The sequence below is a fragment of the Colletotrichum siamense genome, assembly GCF_013390195.1.
Source record: "Colletotrichum siamense strain Cg363 chromosome Unknown KSG_Cg363_contig07, whole genome shotgun sequence".
NCBI lineage: Eukaryota > Fungi > Ascomycota > Sordariomycetes > Glomerellales > Glomerellaceae > Colletotrichum > Colletotrichum siamense.
Genome location: NW_023501020.1, coordinates 60,670 through 77,030, shown reverse-complemented (window position 1 = coordinate 77,030; position 16,361 = coordinate 60,670). Strand labels below are relative to the sequence as shown.

The 16,361-nt window shown below is 50.1% G+C and overlaps 7 protein-coding genes across 7 annotated transcripts; 2 read left to right on the top strand and 5 right to left on the bottom strand.

Annotated features, from left to right (window-relative positions):
• Positions 1 to 1,431: 1,431 nt before the first annotated feature.
• On the bottom strand, positions 1,432 to 3,485 carry CGCS363_v010349 (putative transporter; the record flags this gene model as incomplete). Its single annotated transcript, XM_036642198.1, has 6 exons — positions 1,432 to 1,765; positions 1,820 to 1,998; positions 2,056 to 2,440; positions 2,491 to 2,639; positions 2,709 to 2,850; positions 2,917 to 3,485. The coding sequence occupies 6 exons, from the start codon at positions 3,483 to 3,485 to the stop codon at positions 1,432 to 1,434; spliced, it is 1,758 nt and encodes a 585-aa protein (XP_036492213.1).
• Positions 3,486 to 4,742: 1,257 nt separating this feature from the next.
• On the bottom strand, positions 4,743 to 5,042 carry CGCS363_v010348 (uncharacterized protein; the record flags this gene model as incomplete). The annotated part of the gene is made up of 1 exon (XM_036642197.1): positions 4,743 to 5,042. The coding sequence occupies one exon, from the start codon at positions 5,040 to 5,042 to the stop codon at positions 4,743 to 4,745; it is 300 nt and encodes a 99-aa protein (XP_036491965.1).
• A 1,304-nt stretch (positions 5,043 to 6,346) lies between these two features.
• On the bottom strand, positions 6,347 to 8,431 carry CGCS363_v010347 (uncharacterized protein; the record flags this gene model as incomplete). Its single annotated transcript, XM_036642196.1, has 1 exon — positions 6,347 to 8,431. One exon carries the CDS (start codon positions 8,429 to 8,431, stop codon positions 6,347 to 6,349), a length of 2,085 nt encoding a protein of 694 aa, XP_036492550.1.
• Positions 8,432 to 9,347: 916 nt separating this feature from the next.
• CGCS363_v010346 (uncharacterized protein) lies at positions 9,348 to 9,675 on the top strand (the record flags this gene model as incomplete). The annotated part of the gene is made up of 2 exons (XM_036642195.1): positions 9,348 to 9,476; positions 9,598 to 9,675. 2 exons carry the CDS (start codon positions 9,348 to 9,350, stop codon positions 9,673 to 9,675), a joined length of 207 nt encoding a protein of 68 aa, XP_036492549.1.
• A 114-nt stretch (positions 9,676 to 9,789) lies between these two features.
• CGCS363_v010345 (putative N-acetyltransferase) lies at positions 9,790 to 10,563 on the bottom strand (the record flags this gene model as incomplete). The annotated part of the gene is made up of 3 exons (XM_036642194.1): positions 9,790 to 9,816; positions 9,873 to 10,355; positions 10,462 to 10,563. 3 exons carry the CDS (start codon positions 10,561 to 10,563, stop codon positions 9,790 to 9,792), a joined length of 612 nt encoding a protein of 203 aa, XP_036492180.1.
• Positions 10,564 to 11,614: 1,051 nt separating this feature from the next.
• Positions 11,615 to 12,581, top strand: NMRAL1-1 (NmrA-like family domain-containing protein 1; the record flags this gene model as incomplete). The annotated part of the gene is made up of 2 exons (XM_036642193.1): positions 11,615 to 12,526; positions 12,576 to 12,581. 2 exons carry the CDS (start codon positions 11,615 to 11,617, stop codon positions 12,579 to 12,581), a joined length of 918 nt encoding a protein of 305 aa, XP_036492167.1.
• Positions 12,582 to 12,738: 157 nt separating this feature from the next.
• On the bottom strand, positions 12,739 to 14,646 carry CGCS363_v010343 (uncharacterized protein; the record flags this gene model as incomplete). Its single annotated transcript, XM_036642192.1, has 1 exon — positions 12,739 to 14,646. One exon carries the CDS (start codon positions 14,644 to 14,646, stop codon positions 12,739 to 12,741), a length of 1,908 nt encoding a protein of 635 aa, XP_036492191.1.
• Between the last annotated feature and the right edge of the window lie 1,715 nt (positions 14,647 to 16,361).

Sequence of the window (16,361 nt, the reverse complement as noted above, 5' to 3'; positions counted from 1 at the left end):
TCCCGGCATCAATTGAGGGGTTCGTCGCGAATGCTTCCTTTTTGCACCGTCTTAGTTGCATCCCCTATGCAAGCAAGCCTGTCTTGTTCACACTGAACCGTTTTCTCAGTGTGGTGCCACTTTATTTCTCTTTTTGCGAAAGACGCGAAGACTTCGCCTCCAACTGCCTCTAGTGAAAAGATCAGCTTCGCCGTTACCCAGTCTTTTAATTCTTCAAGTGTCCAGCCGCAGCCGCCTGTCAAACGTGCGCCGCCCACATTATCTGCCTGTTCACCACAAAACCGAAGCAGCCATCTACAAATACGGTAAGCTGCACGCCAGTGGGCGGAGGCGAGCTTCTCCGTCAGAACAAAATTGCTGCTAATGCAGGTTCAATGTTGGGAAGTGCACTAAAGAACTTTTAGCACAGACATTGTCTTCAAGGTGACAGGTACCGTGGCAACGTCGGCAATGAGACGGTGTTGGGAGGCCGGGCAAGAAAAAAAAAAAAAAGGAGGAAAAAGGCAATGTGGGAGGAGACGCGGAACGCGGGACACGGGAGGGAGAGTCAGAAGAAACGTGAACATGAACTACTCTCGATTCAGGAACTGATTGTCTCACCGGTCCGCTCCACTCGTATTACGGTGCCATTGGCGTCCGTTTTTGGGGGCCCCGTCCGGGTCCAAGCCGTCCATCGGCTGTCTTGCGTGGTAGGCTGCAGCCATTGACACTCTCCGGCTCTTCAGCCCTCTTGTTGTTTGTGCGTAGCCAAACCATTTCCTCGGGCTTCTTCGAAGAATTCCCGTGGAATGGTGGCTTGTTGTCGACTCGAGTGGTGAGACACCATGAGTTCATGACAGGCACTGACTGACTCTAAAATGACATGGTGCAGGGTCCAAAGCCTCGAAGAACATCCCCCGTGGCCGCCTCCAATCTCTTTTCTAATTCGGTGCCGAAACTTAGACTATTACCCAAATCCTCGTCATTGGAGCGGTGGTTTCATTAACCCAGTGCCAAGGTCGCCGACCGTCTGACAGGTCGACAGTTACCCTCACTTACTATCACCTCACGGTCTCACCAGTCTCCCACCCACTTGGCTGTTATTCCCAGCAAGCTCGCTATTCCCAGCTTCCCATCCTGTCGGAATTCATCGGACAAATACCCAAAATCGCGGTCAACTTCGTCCGTTCCCACTTTTGCCATCGCATTGCGTCAGATTCACCCTTGTTCGTAAGTACGAGCAGCGCCCGGTTATCACGGATGCATGTCCGCTGGTCCCAATTAAACCAACAATGCCTGCGCGCACTGATATTTGGAGGGTAACCCCTTCGCCATCCGGTGGAGATAACATGCCGACCCCCAGCAAGCGATCTTCCATCGACTACTACTTCCATAAGGCAGGCCCAGCAAAGTCCCAACACAGAACCCAGCAAAATCCTACAGAGCAGAAAATCAACTCGCGAATCGAAAGTCCAGTCTCTTGCTGCCCTTGTCTGTGGTGGTATCGAGGTATCGTTGGCGCTCCTCCGGTGACATGGCGTCCCAGATCCGGTCTCGCTGTCTGTTCCTCCAGACATAATAGACCTTAGCAGCCGCGTAGATCACCACGTTGAGGCTTGCGATTCCGACCAGCGCCCTATTGCCACGGCGGTACTCCGGACGATCGTCTCGTCGGTAGATGTTGGCGCTGATGATGGATTGAAGTTGAACAGACATATTGTAGAGCGCGGCCGAGACCGTTCTTGTCCTGACGGTGTTGGAGTTGCGGCTCGCCCAGCCAACTTGCCTTGTCAAGTGTCAAGGAAACTCCTAGAAAGGGTAGGTGCATTGACACACTTACATGGGATGGGGGGAGGGATAAGACAATAGTACGATTACCAACGCATATGTGGCCCATCTGCTGACGCCGGAGGGGATCACTGCAAGGGCAATGACACAGGGGAGCAGCCATAGCTCGACGAGAATGCCAAGCAATGCCCTCTGGTTGATCTTTTCTGAAATCCACGTCAAGATGAGCATCTATTGATGTTAATTCTCATTGAAAGTTCCGAAGAAACCCAAAATGTTTCTGCTCACATTGATTGTGGTTGCAACTTGACAAGGGATACTAAGTAGGTTAGTGTCAAAGGTATCGAAGCCCAATTGTCTTAAAGTTAGAGTTAGGTATTGATCAGGTGGTCCGGCTGGAATAGAAAACGTAAGGCCGATCATGTAGATCGGCCATAGGTCGTAGTCACACAGCGATTCCCACAGCATCTTCAACGTTATAGCCTGGCGGTTGTGCATATCGCTCTTGGACGGATCATCTCGTAAGATGCGATTCACCATGATCTTTTCTTCATGCTCGGTGAACCATCCGTTAGGCCGCCAAAGCGCCTTTGTCTGTGTGGGAGAGGGCACCATGATAAACACGGACCAGATCCCAATGACTAACGTCAGTACGCCTTCGAGAAGGAATAGCCTAAGCTCGGTCAACATCCGCATGTCGGCAGTGGAAGAATGAAACCTCACCACCGCCATCCCTCGTAGCCATGGTACCCTCGAAGACGGAGAAGGCCGTACGCTAGTAACGGCGCAATGACATCGGTTAAACGATTCGCCATCCAGAACAAGGCCAAACGGAATGGGAGCTCAGTGCTCTTGAAGAAGTAGGACATGTACTAAAGTAGAGCAAGAGGTTAGCGGATGAAGGCCGTTGGTGGCTGAATTAGGACATGACGTGGACGTACTAAGATGACATCGGGAATGAAACCGCCCTGAAGCAGCCCAATGATTGCACGGGTCGCCAGGAACGAAGACCGCCCGTTGAGCCAAAATTGGGAGGCGCTCACGACGCTCCAGAGGATCATTTGTGCAGGGATCCAACGATCGCTAGGCTTGCGTGTTAACAGCACGTCGCAGCATCAGAGCGGCATTTGCGTATGGGTATCAGCGTACGGTCCAATCTTCTTACTGATCAATTGACTCGGCAGTTCAGCCAGCAAGAAGGAGACTCGGAACACCGTCTGACCAAGATTGTAGTCGTTCGTGTCCAAGCCTAGATCTTCCAGAAAGTTGTCCGAGTTGGCCTGGCTAATGTTGGATCGGTCTAGATCGAGTGCGAAAAATGCAAGGCAAGACCAAGCTGTCACACGCCAGTCAATCTTTCTGATCAGTGGTATCTCCTCAGCCCAAGTCCAGCGAAAGTTCGCATCGAAACGATGCCGGTTCTCGTATTTGTCTGGCGGCTGGAAATACACCGCTAGTTGGGGATCGTCGAATACGGAAGGTTGAGTCGCAATATCACCGGGCTTTTTCGAGGTGTTCTGACGACGCCAGAGACTGGACAGGTTAGTTGTCGGCCGTTCTGCCGCGCTTGAACCAGCCTGATCTTCCAGGATACGTTGCTGAATGTCTCGCGTTGTCTCCGAGTCCGACGGCAGGGTCGCTTTCTCGTCCACGACTCGCATGCCCATGCTGAGTACAGACGCGGTAGCTGAGGTGTTCACGTTGTCTTTTGGGTCCATCGTGTTGAACTACGTTCGGATATTGAAGCGAGAGGTTGAGTAGCATGCGCTGCCTGGTGAGCAGGCTTCAAATTATTAAATCTTGTAATGACACTTCTGTTGGGACCGTCATTGAGCCGTCAAATGGCACGCCCATTCGTCCTTGGCTACTGCCGCTCGATTGTGACTGTCTTTCTCGAATCTTCGTCATATACAAATCTACTTTGCAGTCACATCATTGAGAAAGTGCAGCTTGTGGTTGGCCATGAATGACGGAGAGCATCTTGGCAAATGGCGTCAAACGCAAGGGCGATGGTATATAACATCAAGTGATCGGAGTGACGAATGCTTGGGACCTGGGTATGATGGTCGATCTGACGATGTCTCAGTCCCTCCTGTCTAGGCTGTCTGTCTGGCTTCGATGCAGACCATGTGCATGTTCCACATCTGATTCAAGACACGCTGTCAAAGTATTTTCTTCACTTGAATGCACATCGTCTCAGATCCAGTCTTCTCAAATTATGCATGGTAAGCTATGATGCTACTCTCATGAATGATGCACCAGAGCTTGTAAAAGCCAAGGCCAAGTAGGTCGGAGTTGATGGTGAAATCGTGCGGAGAGATGGCAAAACCTTCCTACTTCTTGGCAGGTGGCAACCCAAGCTTGCATAATCAATCGACTTTAGTCCTCATGCAGGCTTATCACATTGCAAAATAGTTCTGTTCCAAGAAACATCAGACATAGCTTTGTGCTCAAAGAATTGATAACAACTAAGGTGCTAAGGTGCTCGCGTCGTTCCGCATCTATGCATACTGAGTATATGACATCGCCTGCTGTATTGTTTTGATCACTGAAAAATCAAGGAGAACAGTAGAAATTGTTCGTTCACACTTCCTGAGTCGAGGGATTGATGTCGTTACTTGAGATCACCACAGTCTCTCGGGTACCTGTCGATGACGGGGCTACTTGTGGGAAAGACTTGCCCGCAAGCTTATTGGTTGCGACCATTTGGGCCACGCTTTCTGTGTCGCTAATTCTCTCGCGTTTTTTGCTCAAGCGCGTGAGAAGAGGCCGCAGGGTAGCCAAAGAAGCGCAAGTAATGGCCGAAGTCAACTCTGCGAGAGACCAAAGAACGGGTTCGAAGTTGGACCATGTTGGATCCGGCAAAAGCGTAAGAAACTTGATTCTCATAGCGGATATTGCCACGGTCCTTGAAATAATTAATCACAGTCAGATTTCAAACTGGCAAGTGAGGTTGACTCGCTGGGAAGAGCAACTTACAAGAAGCCGACGCTGAAAATACCAATAAGGAAAGCTTTTTGTGAACCGGGAAGATTCAGCTTCCGGATGACTGGGAGAGGAAGAATCATGATGATGATGTCGGTGAATATGTTGAACAGAGCGCTGATGTACCAAGCAATGTGGGCATTTGGAACACACTTTGCATGAACGCTAGGGTTCCAAAATCCTTCCAGAGGGATGCATGCAACAAGTGCAAAAGTTCCTTGTCCGATGCCCCAGACCGCTACCAACACAATCATGGCAATGTAAACCACACGCATGTTCGAAACCGACATGATGCGGTAGTATTGGAGTAAAAACACGAGTTTCACAACAGCGAGAGTCGTGATATAGAAAAATAGGGATACAAAGAAAGCCTTCACATTGTCAGCTGGCGAGAAAATACACAAAATGGACTTACGTACCCTCTGGTATAAAACAAGATCGTCTGGCGACAGAGTCGAGGCATGCCGCCCCGGCCCATATCTAGTCACTGAGAGGAAGGCATCTATGAGTATCGTCACCGTTGCCGGAGATTTTCGTACGTGTCAACTTACTTTGAGTAATACTGATTCCGCAAGCAAAAATCATTGACTGCCTGATTGTTAACTTCCTATGGCCAATACCCAGCAAACTTGAGAACTGACCAATGCTAGAAGGGCTACCCAGTCGTCAGCCCCCCATTGATGGATTTTTGCACGTGTCCATGATCGCAGGAATACCATTAAACCCGACAAAAGTAGTAAGAAGGCGACGACGCCATATGCCACCGAAGAATTGTCTTCGAAAACATGCGGTGGTGAGTCACTCATTTTATTGGAAGGGTTTGATTGGCAAATCAATGTGAACCTGCATTGTCAAGCAACTTTGGGACGTGATGGCCGGTATGATACGTATAAAAAAGAAACCAAACAATAGGATTGACGAACCTTTTCCTTTGATCAGATCACCAAAAGTCATCAAAGAAAGCATAGACAACTAGGTGAAAGAAGAGGAAGCCCAAAATTGGAGGCGGTCCTATGACAGTGCAGTTCAACAACTTAGCGCCGAGTCAGTTGAACGGATGTAGTTAGCAACAGCTGTGAATAGCCGCCACTTACACTGACGACGAACTAATGAGATGCGATCTGGAGAAGAAAGTACCGCACACAGTTAAGTGTGCGCCGGGCATCGCTTTCCCAAATCTTATTCTCAAGTCGGCTTGTAAAAGGAATCCAGCCATGTCAGGATTCAAGGGAAGAAAGATTGATGGCTGCGCTCAAACTATCAGCCATCAGCTCTAGACGTCGAAGGCGTCTCACACGCGATCCTCTTACAAGTATCAGGAAGTTTTGCTCCAATCTTAGCATCGCCCGGATGGACTTGTCCCGTGTGCCAAACCGTAAGAACGACCGGTAGCACGTGTTAGGCACGTTGGGCAATACTTTGTCTCTAATAACGGCTTGAGTGAGTTGGCCGCAATCACACAGGCTATTGACACGAACAGATTGAGACACATTAATCAAGTCTAACGTAATTCAAGTCTATGTCTGAGTATATTGGAGAGAACGGAAAACAAGAAGCATATTGGAAGCTGATCCTCTGAGACAACGCTATTGTGCTAAACCGACAAGATGTTGTCTTCCTCGATTTGTAGAAGATGGGCGAGTGCCCAGTCCTGATCGTTCGCATACGGATCCTTGTAGTGTCCAGCTCTCCCGTTCACGGACGTGGGATAAATCCAGGCGCAGGACCCTCTACCTTCAGGGGTAAAGAGTGCCATGTTAGCTCGAAGGATTCCGTCAGCTTGTTTGTGAGCCCTCGCATCTCCAGTTGCTTTGCTCTGGTGATGCAGGGCAATCGAATTCAGAGTACTCCAATAGTGAGGAAATGTATCCCCCCACATGCGATCTTTCCCAAACCAATGCCCGTCCCAGTGTCGAATGGCGACGTCATGAACTCTGTAGTCCGGTTGCTTTCCGGCGAATCTGAGAAGGACCTCTAGTTGAGCCTGGGCGCCATCAAGCCAAGTTTTATCCCCTGTTGATCGATAAAGTTCAAACAGAATGTTCGCTGCAGGCGCAACAATGGACTGTTCAAAATTAACTTCAAACGGGGGATAATTCGTTCCGCGCCCAAGGATATTGTGCCCGTGCCCGATGAATAGATCTCTGGCTCGCCTAAATGACTTCTCGTCCCCCGAAGCCTGAAGCATTCGAAGTCCCTCAAGTACGGGCAGCCCAATAGCATAGAGTGACTCGCCACCTTCAGCATAGAAGTTCTCAAGGGTCATCATGAACCTCTCCATGGGAGCTTTACCCAAAACGGCCGGGATACCGATTGCAGCAGCTACCAAGTGAAGTTGCAGAACCCATGGCCAATTGTAGAGGCGCTTCCGGTTGCTAGTACCTGTCCCAACTGGCGCATCGTAGACGAAACCGTTCTTGTCTTGAAGCTTTGTGCATACGAAGGAGTAGTACGCCGAAAATGACTCCTGCAATCTAGCATCGGGATGTTTCTTCAGCCATCGACCAATCAGAACACCCATCCCTACTCGCTCGCGCCCTGCGTTTCGATCCTGTTGAGTCTCGTAGAACGGGGGCGCCTCTGCTTGGTTGTCGAAGACGATGTAGGCACCGTATAAGAAATCATTGGTGTCCGTGACTTGTTGGTGATCGACAATGAATCTGATTCGACTTCGAATCAAGTCATCGTAGCTGGGGACTGTGTTCAAGAAGATGAGCGATTCTCGTCGGTCGTCCCCCTTTCCGGTAGAAACCCGCAATGTCTTCTCGCCAAAATCTCCTGCATCATGAACATAATGAAAGCCGTCTTTCGTCTGTAGGACCTCTCGTCCATTGACTGTAGTTGTGGAGTTGACAGCCTTCGAACTGCCTCTCATCCGAATAGTGGCGCTCTCCCCGCTGACGAGAGTGTGTTTTGGGATGTCGAAATGGATGAACTGACTCGAACGACGGGCACATTGAGAGAAAAAGTCGTCCCAACCGCAATGCCAGAACAAGGTCCACTCGACGACACCGGAGTCGCCCGGCTGCAGCACCGGCATGGACGGGTGAAGAAGAAAGACGCCCCGAGTGTTTGAATGGGTTACTTCATCTCGAGACTCAATGCTGTATCCCGACAAAGCTCCTCGCGTCAGAACGAGGCCTAAGTCACGGCCGCGACCGCCCATTTGACTAAGCTTAACCCATGATGAACAGCCTCCATGCGCCCAAACATGTGCGTGCGTCCGGTTTTCCAAAGAATCAGTGGTGTTGGTGTAGTGGTCGTTGAATGGCGTGTAAATTGCCAAGGACTGCTCGCCTTTCGCAGCTAGATTAAGCGGTGATGTTCCCCTGTTCGTGAACTCGTAGGTTTCTGTGAAGGAACCAGTTTGACTGTCAAGACGACGGCGCACAAGGACCTCTAGTGGGCCGTAACAGTACTTGGCGTCCGTAGCATTGTGCTCAGCCGAGGATTCGATGTGCGGACTGTTCCAGTGCACCCGATGCAGTAGATTGGCACCGAGGTCCGCGAAGCCGAGTCCCCAGCGACTTCCCAGGGGCTGCCAGGGTGCATTAGCTGGGGAACTGACCCAGTTGAGTGGAATGTCGGCAGAAGGGTCCACAATCTCTAAGACAGCGCCCGTCGTTCGGTCAATGTGGACCGTAAAGTCACCATTCAAGAGGTCAATCGTTCGTACCATGATGGCAAGTCGGTCGTGGGATGCGCAATGCTAGGTGGTGTGTCAAAATCGCCGGCTGCATGAGGATGAAGTAGCTGTCATAGACCAGAGTTGCCACGTGAGCTTTTGAAAAACCTGCTGAGACATCGGGCCATGAGACGAACAGTGATGTGTCCGTCAAAGTTCCGGGCGTCTTAGCGGGGGTTCCCGTGCAACAGAGGCGCTACGAGCCAGCGGGCACACGAATCATGTGCTACAATAGCCGGCAGCTTGGCGCAGTTAGGATTAAGCTTTGCGATGACTTGCATTTGTACGGATGCCGAGCAGCTGCCTGTACCTGAAGGTTCTACCAAAGCCGTTCCGTGGAGCGAGCGATACCACGCATGCAAGGCTCAATCCATCTACCTTATAAACAGCTGTGCCAGACCATGGAAATCATGTTGAGACACGAGCACTATTGCCTCTGGATTACAGGACTGTGCTTGGCACACCCAACGGCTTCCTGAAACTGGAGGGAATACTGGGTCTTACGGAGTCGTTGCACACCATTCCCGGCGTGACGATCTTCTACTTTGTGCGATCTGCGACATCTTGAGGATAGACGGAGTCGCAAGGGACTGATTGGGTCGAATATCCATTCTTGATTGCAAAATAACTATTTTAATACCCCATCTGACTCGACTACAAGATGAACTCCTCCGAGCATCGATGAGACAGAATGAACCAGGAGTAGTCATGGCCCTTCGTAAATACGGCTGCTTCTGGTCGGATGACTTCTGCGAAATACTCGGCACGCGCCAGAAAATGTTATAAATGGGCAACGTCGGTCTTGCATTGTCACGACCTAACCGTTAAGTGCACTCATTTCGTTTTTGCCTGCTTCATTCTTCCAACTCAACTGCGATTCATTTCACCGCCAACGCTTTCTCGCTTCACAATGCAGTTCTCGAACACAATCGTCGCAGCGTTCACTCTGGCCCTCGCCACGTTCGGCGCAGGTGTGAACGCCCGATGTGGACCCCGGAACGGTCTATGCAGCGGGGAGCTCAGCTTCAGATGCTTCGATGTCAGCGCAAACACACCTGTGTGCTGTGACACCATTGACTGCATTGAGTAGCATGTCATCCAACTGTACGTCATCTGCGATGAGGCGCCTGCATGTTGATTCTGTTTGTTTGAATGTATTGACTCACAGAACTAGGTTACCACTTCAGCGTTGCTTGTTCTCAATATCAGGGGAGGATGTTCTATTTAGGCATGAATAAATATGATATATGCTTGTTCCAACCCTTTTTTCGTTTACTACTTTATGCCATGTGAATGTTGCAGTACGTGAATGAGGCCCGAACGAACGGTCCTGCCAATCACGAAAACATGAATTAGGCATCAGCCGAGTATTCATATGCCTAAAGTCCGTAAGCTCCTATCGGAGAATATTGTAAAATGGCGTCAAGAAACGAACCAGATCATGCCAAGCAACGCCTGCGTACTCAGAGGCGCTCTTGCCGTAGTGCGTGAAGCCTAGCACTTGATAGTAAGGCAAGAGTCTGTCGTAGGTAAGGATTGAGATCCTATCCGCCTGGCCGTTCTGCCTCATATACTCAATGTAAGACTTCATGAGCTTCTTTCCAAATCCAGATCTCTGGTAAGTTGGCGACACAGCCAACGAGTGAAGAGCGATGGTTCTTCCTTCGGCCTGATGACCAACACCGTACTGGGCAGTGGGATCCGTCTTCCAGGTCGGGGGGAAAGACATGTCCTCATCCTTGACAACTCGCGACGTTGACTTCGTCGCTATTACATGCGCAATAAGCTTGTCATTGCCGGAACCAGTTGGAGGAGCAGTGAACACCGGGATATCTCCCTCAGGTTTGGCGATTGTCGAGTTCTCGGGGACAAACAAGCCCAAGCAAAGGTCGGGGCAAACACTCAGGCGATAATCGATCTAGGACAGCGTCTCAAACGTCAAACTAAGGTAGGAATATGAAGGACGGAGAAGCGAGGAATAAGATGTCTGCGACATCGTCTTCGGTCCAGAGATGGTTACGTACCTTTTCGCGAGTTGCTGCCTCCGCGGGCGGGAAAGCCGCTGATTCAACTACTGAGCATCGGTCTAGGTCATCAATTGACAATACTCGAATGTATGCAGCCATAATGCAAGATGAGTCTCGTTTGGATAAGTTAACGGAGAGTCTTGTGCGGTTAGATGCTTGGTGAGCTTGAGTCTTTTAACGTTCCGTAGGTAGTTGAGTCATGTTGAGTCATGTTGTTGGAAGGGAGCACAACACGCGGGGTCTCATGGAGGACAGCCCCAATGGGGCCAGGGGTCCACCGAAATTCTAAAGAAGGGGCCCTATTATTGGGCTGCCACTTTAGGTGCTGTGCAGAGGCAGTGGCTTATGGTGGCTAGTGTAGAGGGGTACAACTCCAATGTTGCTCGGTGCAGTTTTGATTGTGCACTGTATCTTTACATCTTTACTGGGCAGAATCTATCACTTGTACTGTGAGAGACCTTGTTTCTTTTGCAATACCCATCGAGATGACATTTATTGAAGTCAAAGTTTCTTCGGTTGTAAACATTTCTGGACAAAAGGTTTCTTAACTGCTGTATTCCCATTCAAATATATCACTGTTCTGTATGAATATTTGACACAGTGCCTTTGGAAAGGAATATAGAACGCACAAAACAAGGAGCATTGGTTGATGTGGTTTCCATGAAAGGCTTTCCTCAGTACCTACTCATTTGGGAACCGTTCACTAAGTGTATGGTGTCTAGATCAACCCTCTACCATTACTCCTTAAAGTACCCGTCACGTACTGCACATGTGTCTTCGAGCTCGCATCGGATCTGAATTGTGTTCTAGGGGCCGCAAAGGCATAGTCTAGGTGGCTAAGCGCGCGGGTCGGGACTTACAAGCAAAGAAAGCCCGAGTAATATTAGTTTAGTCAAATCTTGATTACCAATGCTAAAGCGCCACAGCTGACGACTGTTCCCATGCTGACAAAAGTTGCGCGCGGTAACTCCTTGCTCGGAGCCCTTCAGTTACACTCTCATTGCCGCAGAGGCCAACGATCTTGATGCTCCGGATGCCATGGGACCAATCCTGTTGTTGGATAAAAACGAGACGAAGTCCATCAAAATGCGATGGAAGACAAGAGTACACCCTGAAGACTGTCCGCGTTCAACAGCGAAACCAAGTTCTCATGTCTGAAATCAAAGCTTTCATCGTACTGGGGGCCACTGGCCGCCAAGGTGGTGCCGTTGTCGACGCATTGTTAACGCATGCCGAAATCAAGATTCTCCCAACTCAAGTTTACGCAATCACTCGACAACCGGCCGGAACCGCTGCTGATCGCCTACGAGAGAGGTTCCGTGGAATCAACATTATTGTTGGGGATTTGGGCAACCCCAATGCCATCTTCGAACAACTCAACCCAGAAACGTTGAGTCAGTCGGGAGTCTTCCTCGCCCAAGCCCATGGACCAACCGAGCTACCAGACGGAAAGGCATTTATCGACGCCGCGGTGGCCTACGGCATACCTTACTTCGTGTATTCATCTGTGGACCGCGGTGGACGCGAACTGAGCGACGCGGACCCCTCATACTGCAAAACATTTTCAGACAAGTTCTACATTGAACGGCACCTGAAAAATGCCTGTAGTTCTAAAGAGGTCGGAACGCATAACATGGACTATACCATCATTCGCCCAACTTGGTTTGCTGACAATGCCTGGTGGGGATTTCCCGGCCAGCTGTGCATGACTGGATGGAGGGATAACCTGGGAGGGAAGACATTGCAAGTTACGGTCACCAAAGACATTGGCAGATGGGCAGTCGAGGGTCTGGTCAGGCCCGACAGAACCGGCATACGAAACCAAGCTCTCTCAATTGCAAGCGATGAAATCAGTTTCGACCAGGTTGACGCGGCTTTCATAAATCATACAGGCAGGGGCGTTCCGGTCACAACAGGGTTTTTGGCAAGAGGTATCATCTGGTTGGTCAACGATCTGAATACAATGTTCCGATTTATCGGCGACAGAGGCTATGGAGCCGACTTGCCGTGGTTAAAGACTCACTTGAAGCCAACAACGTTCTACGAATGGGTCCAGAGCGAAGTACCAAAGCAGGCTCAACGAGTGGATGATTGGCTTGGTCCGCAAGTAGACATGAATAAAGATCTTTCGAGAGAATATGAAATTGATAGAACACACTGTCATTTTTGCGGTCCAATCTTGATAATCCCGGGCTATCAAAGGATGAAATGTCAAAAGAAATATTTATTGAACTTTTGGAGACTGAGGTCGCGTCCAGCTGCTGACAGCGAATACTATGTCGGTATTTCTGTACCCGGCTTTGGCTTCCGAACAGTCTCCGCGTCTGCAAACATGAGAAGTGCCGAGCCGCGTGATGTATGTCGATGAACTATACCATAGTTCACTTGCTTATTGCCCAGAGAACCCAGCAATGCCTTTGCATCAGAATTGGAAGCAGCCTCCCGCAACTGAGGAGGATCAAATGCTTTCGCTATCTCCAGAGGAGACAGGGAGACCAGCCGACCCAAGTTGGCGAAACCATAGAACAAGGGCGTGATCATGAGCCCCGTAAGGAATGTTATGGCAGCAGCGGCATATAGGTACGAGTGGTTGGCGATATAAATGGTGGAAAGCCCCCTATGTTCGCCCTGAAGCCGCTGCGTCTGTCCGAGAGGCACATAGTTTTCATCCAGTGAAAACTGAGATCGTCTTCTCTCGTAGTCATCAATAGGCACTTCCACAGAGGCTCGGAACATGAGTTCTCGGACAGCTTGGAAGACCCATGGCACTGGATCCGTGAACGCTGGAGCACAGCTTCCATTCAGCATTGACGTGCCATAACGGGCTAGTTCAAATGACAGCAAGCCCTCCGCTTCTTGCTTCCACCTGCCGTCCTCCAGTCTCACGCTTACTCGTGAGGAAAATCGTCTCACAAGTAGTGAAGCAATACCCCCAAAAGTCGAAGATCCCTGAGTTGTGTTGACAGGCATGTTTGGATCAACATCATCTCTCATCTGCTGATCAGTCTCAAGGGAGACCGTTGTGTCAGACTGGTAACCATAGTTCGGATCAAGGGAGAGAGTTCCGTTGATAACAACAATAGGGTAATCTACGATCGCAGGCCGAAGTGTACAATGTTGAGAGACCAATCTTATACTCTTCGTGTCGCTGGGGCAGCCAGTCTCGGCCTTCCAAACAGAGTCGTACGTGAAATCTCGAGGTATATCCTGTGTGACAGGGTTGGCGGTTGACCCAGGTGACGTGACAGTATAATCGGGATATTCGCTGTACCGGATGACACTCGAAAATACGTCGGTTGATTTGTTGTATGCTCCATTGGCGTCGTGGAGATTCGGCAGCTCAGTTATGGTCACTGTATCGCAGTTGATGGAGAACCCAGCTCCTCTGAGCCAACCAGCGCATGTCCCATCGCAAAATGCAAGATTCTCCCCGATCGCTGCCCTATTCTCAAGGATGATTCCGGGGTAGTAGAAATATCGCCTTGTCAAGTCGCTGAATGTTTCAGTCGGATATCCAATGGACTTTGTGTTGTGGTCCCAAATTCCAGAATAACCCCGGGGCAACCGCTGGATCATACGGATCTCGCCCAGATCAAAGCGGCCCTCGAAGGTTCCGTGCCCTGGAGTCAACGCCCTCTGTATTAGCGGGGAGTTGATAGCGACTATCGTGGTCATAATGCTGGCAATAGCGGCGAAGTTGGGTCCTCGTAAAACGACTTCTTGCACTGCGTCAACGAAACCTTGTCCAACGATCCATCGGGCGTGCAAATCTCGGACTGAAGTTGGTTCTTCTATGCTCCTTCTCCACCACGAAATCGCGACGCCCTTGGAAAGCGCAAGCTGGAGTAGGATGTTTGCGGCTGTTGCAATGATGGCAGCCAGCACAGTTGGAGATACTGTCCAAGAACCGGTAGCAGTACCGTCAGCAACAAGAACGACAACTATCATTGTGCCGGAAAGCACCCAAGTCATGATAATGGACAGGGCAGCGAGAAACGGTATTCGTTTCCAACGGCCAGGTAGCCATCGATAAACTGTTTGAGATGCAGACTCGTCGTTGGTACTCGTGTTGGATCTGTCATCCTTCTGAGAAACGAGTGGTTCTTTTGCCCCTCCATTGTCCATATTAGGCCGCCACGCTAAATTGTCGTTCCTCGTCTCTCCTGAATCGTATAGCGACATTGCGACTTTTGCTGTTGGTTGGAAGTCGAGTGAGGCGAAGAGGAAATAACTCGAAGCTCAGCAGTCATCTTCTTGCGGCTCCCGATCAGATGTAGTCTGCGAATGTTCGTGGGAGTTGCGTTCGATGTGAAAATAGTGCGAAAAGGGTCGGAAGCCAGTCCGCCGGCAAAAGTCTGGGCTGCCATTTCTTGAAGTGGGTGGGTGGGATGTTGTGCTGATCGATCTGCCCCCGACGGCGCTGAAAATCAGGCACCAGTGAACCAGGTTGCGCCCGGAGCCCCTCTCATTTCAGCCATCTAGTTTCGCACGCCAAGAGAGGCACAGGAGGCACAGGAGCCACCTCACGAAGCCATGGAACCAAGCGACCAATTAGCAGCATTTCTTGTTACGCGCTTATTCCTTAAGATGGCGCTTCAGAAGGACCGTACACAGAGGCTGATCTTCAGGGGCACATTCTAGAGTCAAGTCGCCGGGGTTGGGTTCAGCAACCCCGTTCTTCTTCGCTGTCCTCGTCAGACTTTGAATACCAACAGCAGCCTGATCGAACATTAGCTACCTCTGGCGAGTTCATGATGAAAACAGGGAGAACCTTTCTTGTCTCGTTTTAGACGTGATCTTGGATCATCGGACAAACGAGAAAATCGTAAATAGGTATGCACACATGTCCCTCACAAAAATGCACGCTGCCGTACTATGACGACTGTTGGCGTTGCACTGAGCAGTCGGGGAAAAGAATGTCAACGATGGTGATATTTGACTGGAGGACGAATTTGGTTCAATGAAGTAGCACGAATGGTGACTAAGATGAGACATGCTTGAATTGTAGGACAAGAAGCTCAACAGACCTTTCAACCCCTCACGACCTTTTCCAATCTGCTTGACAGGAAAACCCCCTTTTTACTCTATTTGATCCTCACTGCGCCCATAATGCTGCTCAAATTTTCCATGGAGATGGATGCAAGTTATCTCAAGAAGTTGACCGAGCTGGAGACCCCAAAATGGCTCTGGGCCTTTGTGGCCATAGGATGCATGAGCACGGTACGTTTGTGAATCCAACTTTTCGACAATATCCAATTTCACACTGCTGCACCATCACAGCCTCTATCGTCCTACAAGCGCCCGGGTTTGAAGCCCGCTTACGCACTTGTGACGGGCGCAAGTGCAGGAATTGGTTATGGCATCGCAGAGGAACTCGTGAGTAATGGGTTTGGTGTGTTCCTCCTTGGCCATCTTGCAGATGAGGTAGCGACGTCCGCTGCAAGGCCCAGGATACTGGCAGGAAACGACCATGTCTCGACGATCATCTTGGACGCAAGGGTTGCAACACCAAAGGAGATCGGAGCCGCCATCGAGAACACCATTACGAACAGAGAGTTGCAGCTCTCTTCTCTTGTCAACAACGTGGGTTCAAACCTGATTTCGCACCGTTTCCGCACACTCGCAGTTAGAGGCCGAACGCGAGACTCAGAACATGCATTGCTTGTGTATTGTGCCTGGGGATGTGAAGAGTCAAGGGACTTCGTTATGGGTAACGAAGGGGTTTCCAGACTCCAGCACCTTTGGAAGGCTAATATTGAGTTGGGTTAACGGCGCCATTGCCACAGGGTGGCGGGAATTGAGATCCTACTGGCTCCATGACTTGCAATATTATTTGTTGTGTGTCATCCCGGAGAGACAAAAGACCAGGGCGTTGATTGACGTGATGGGAAACAAGA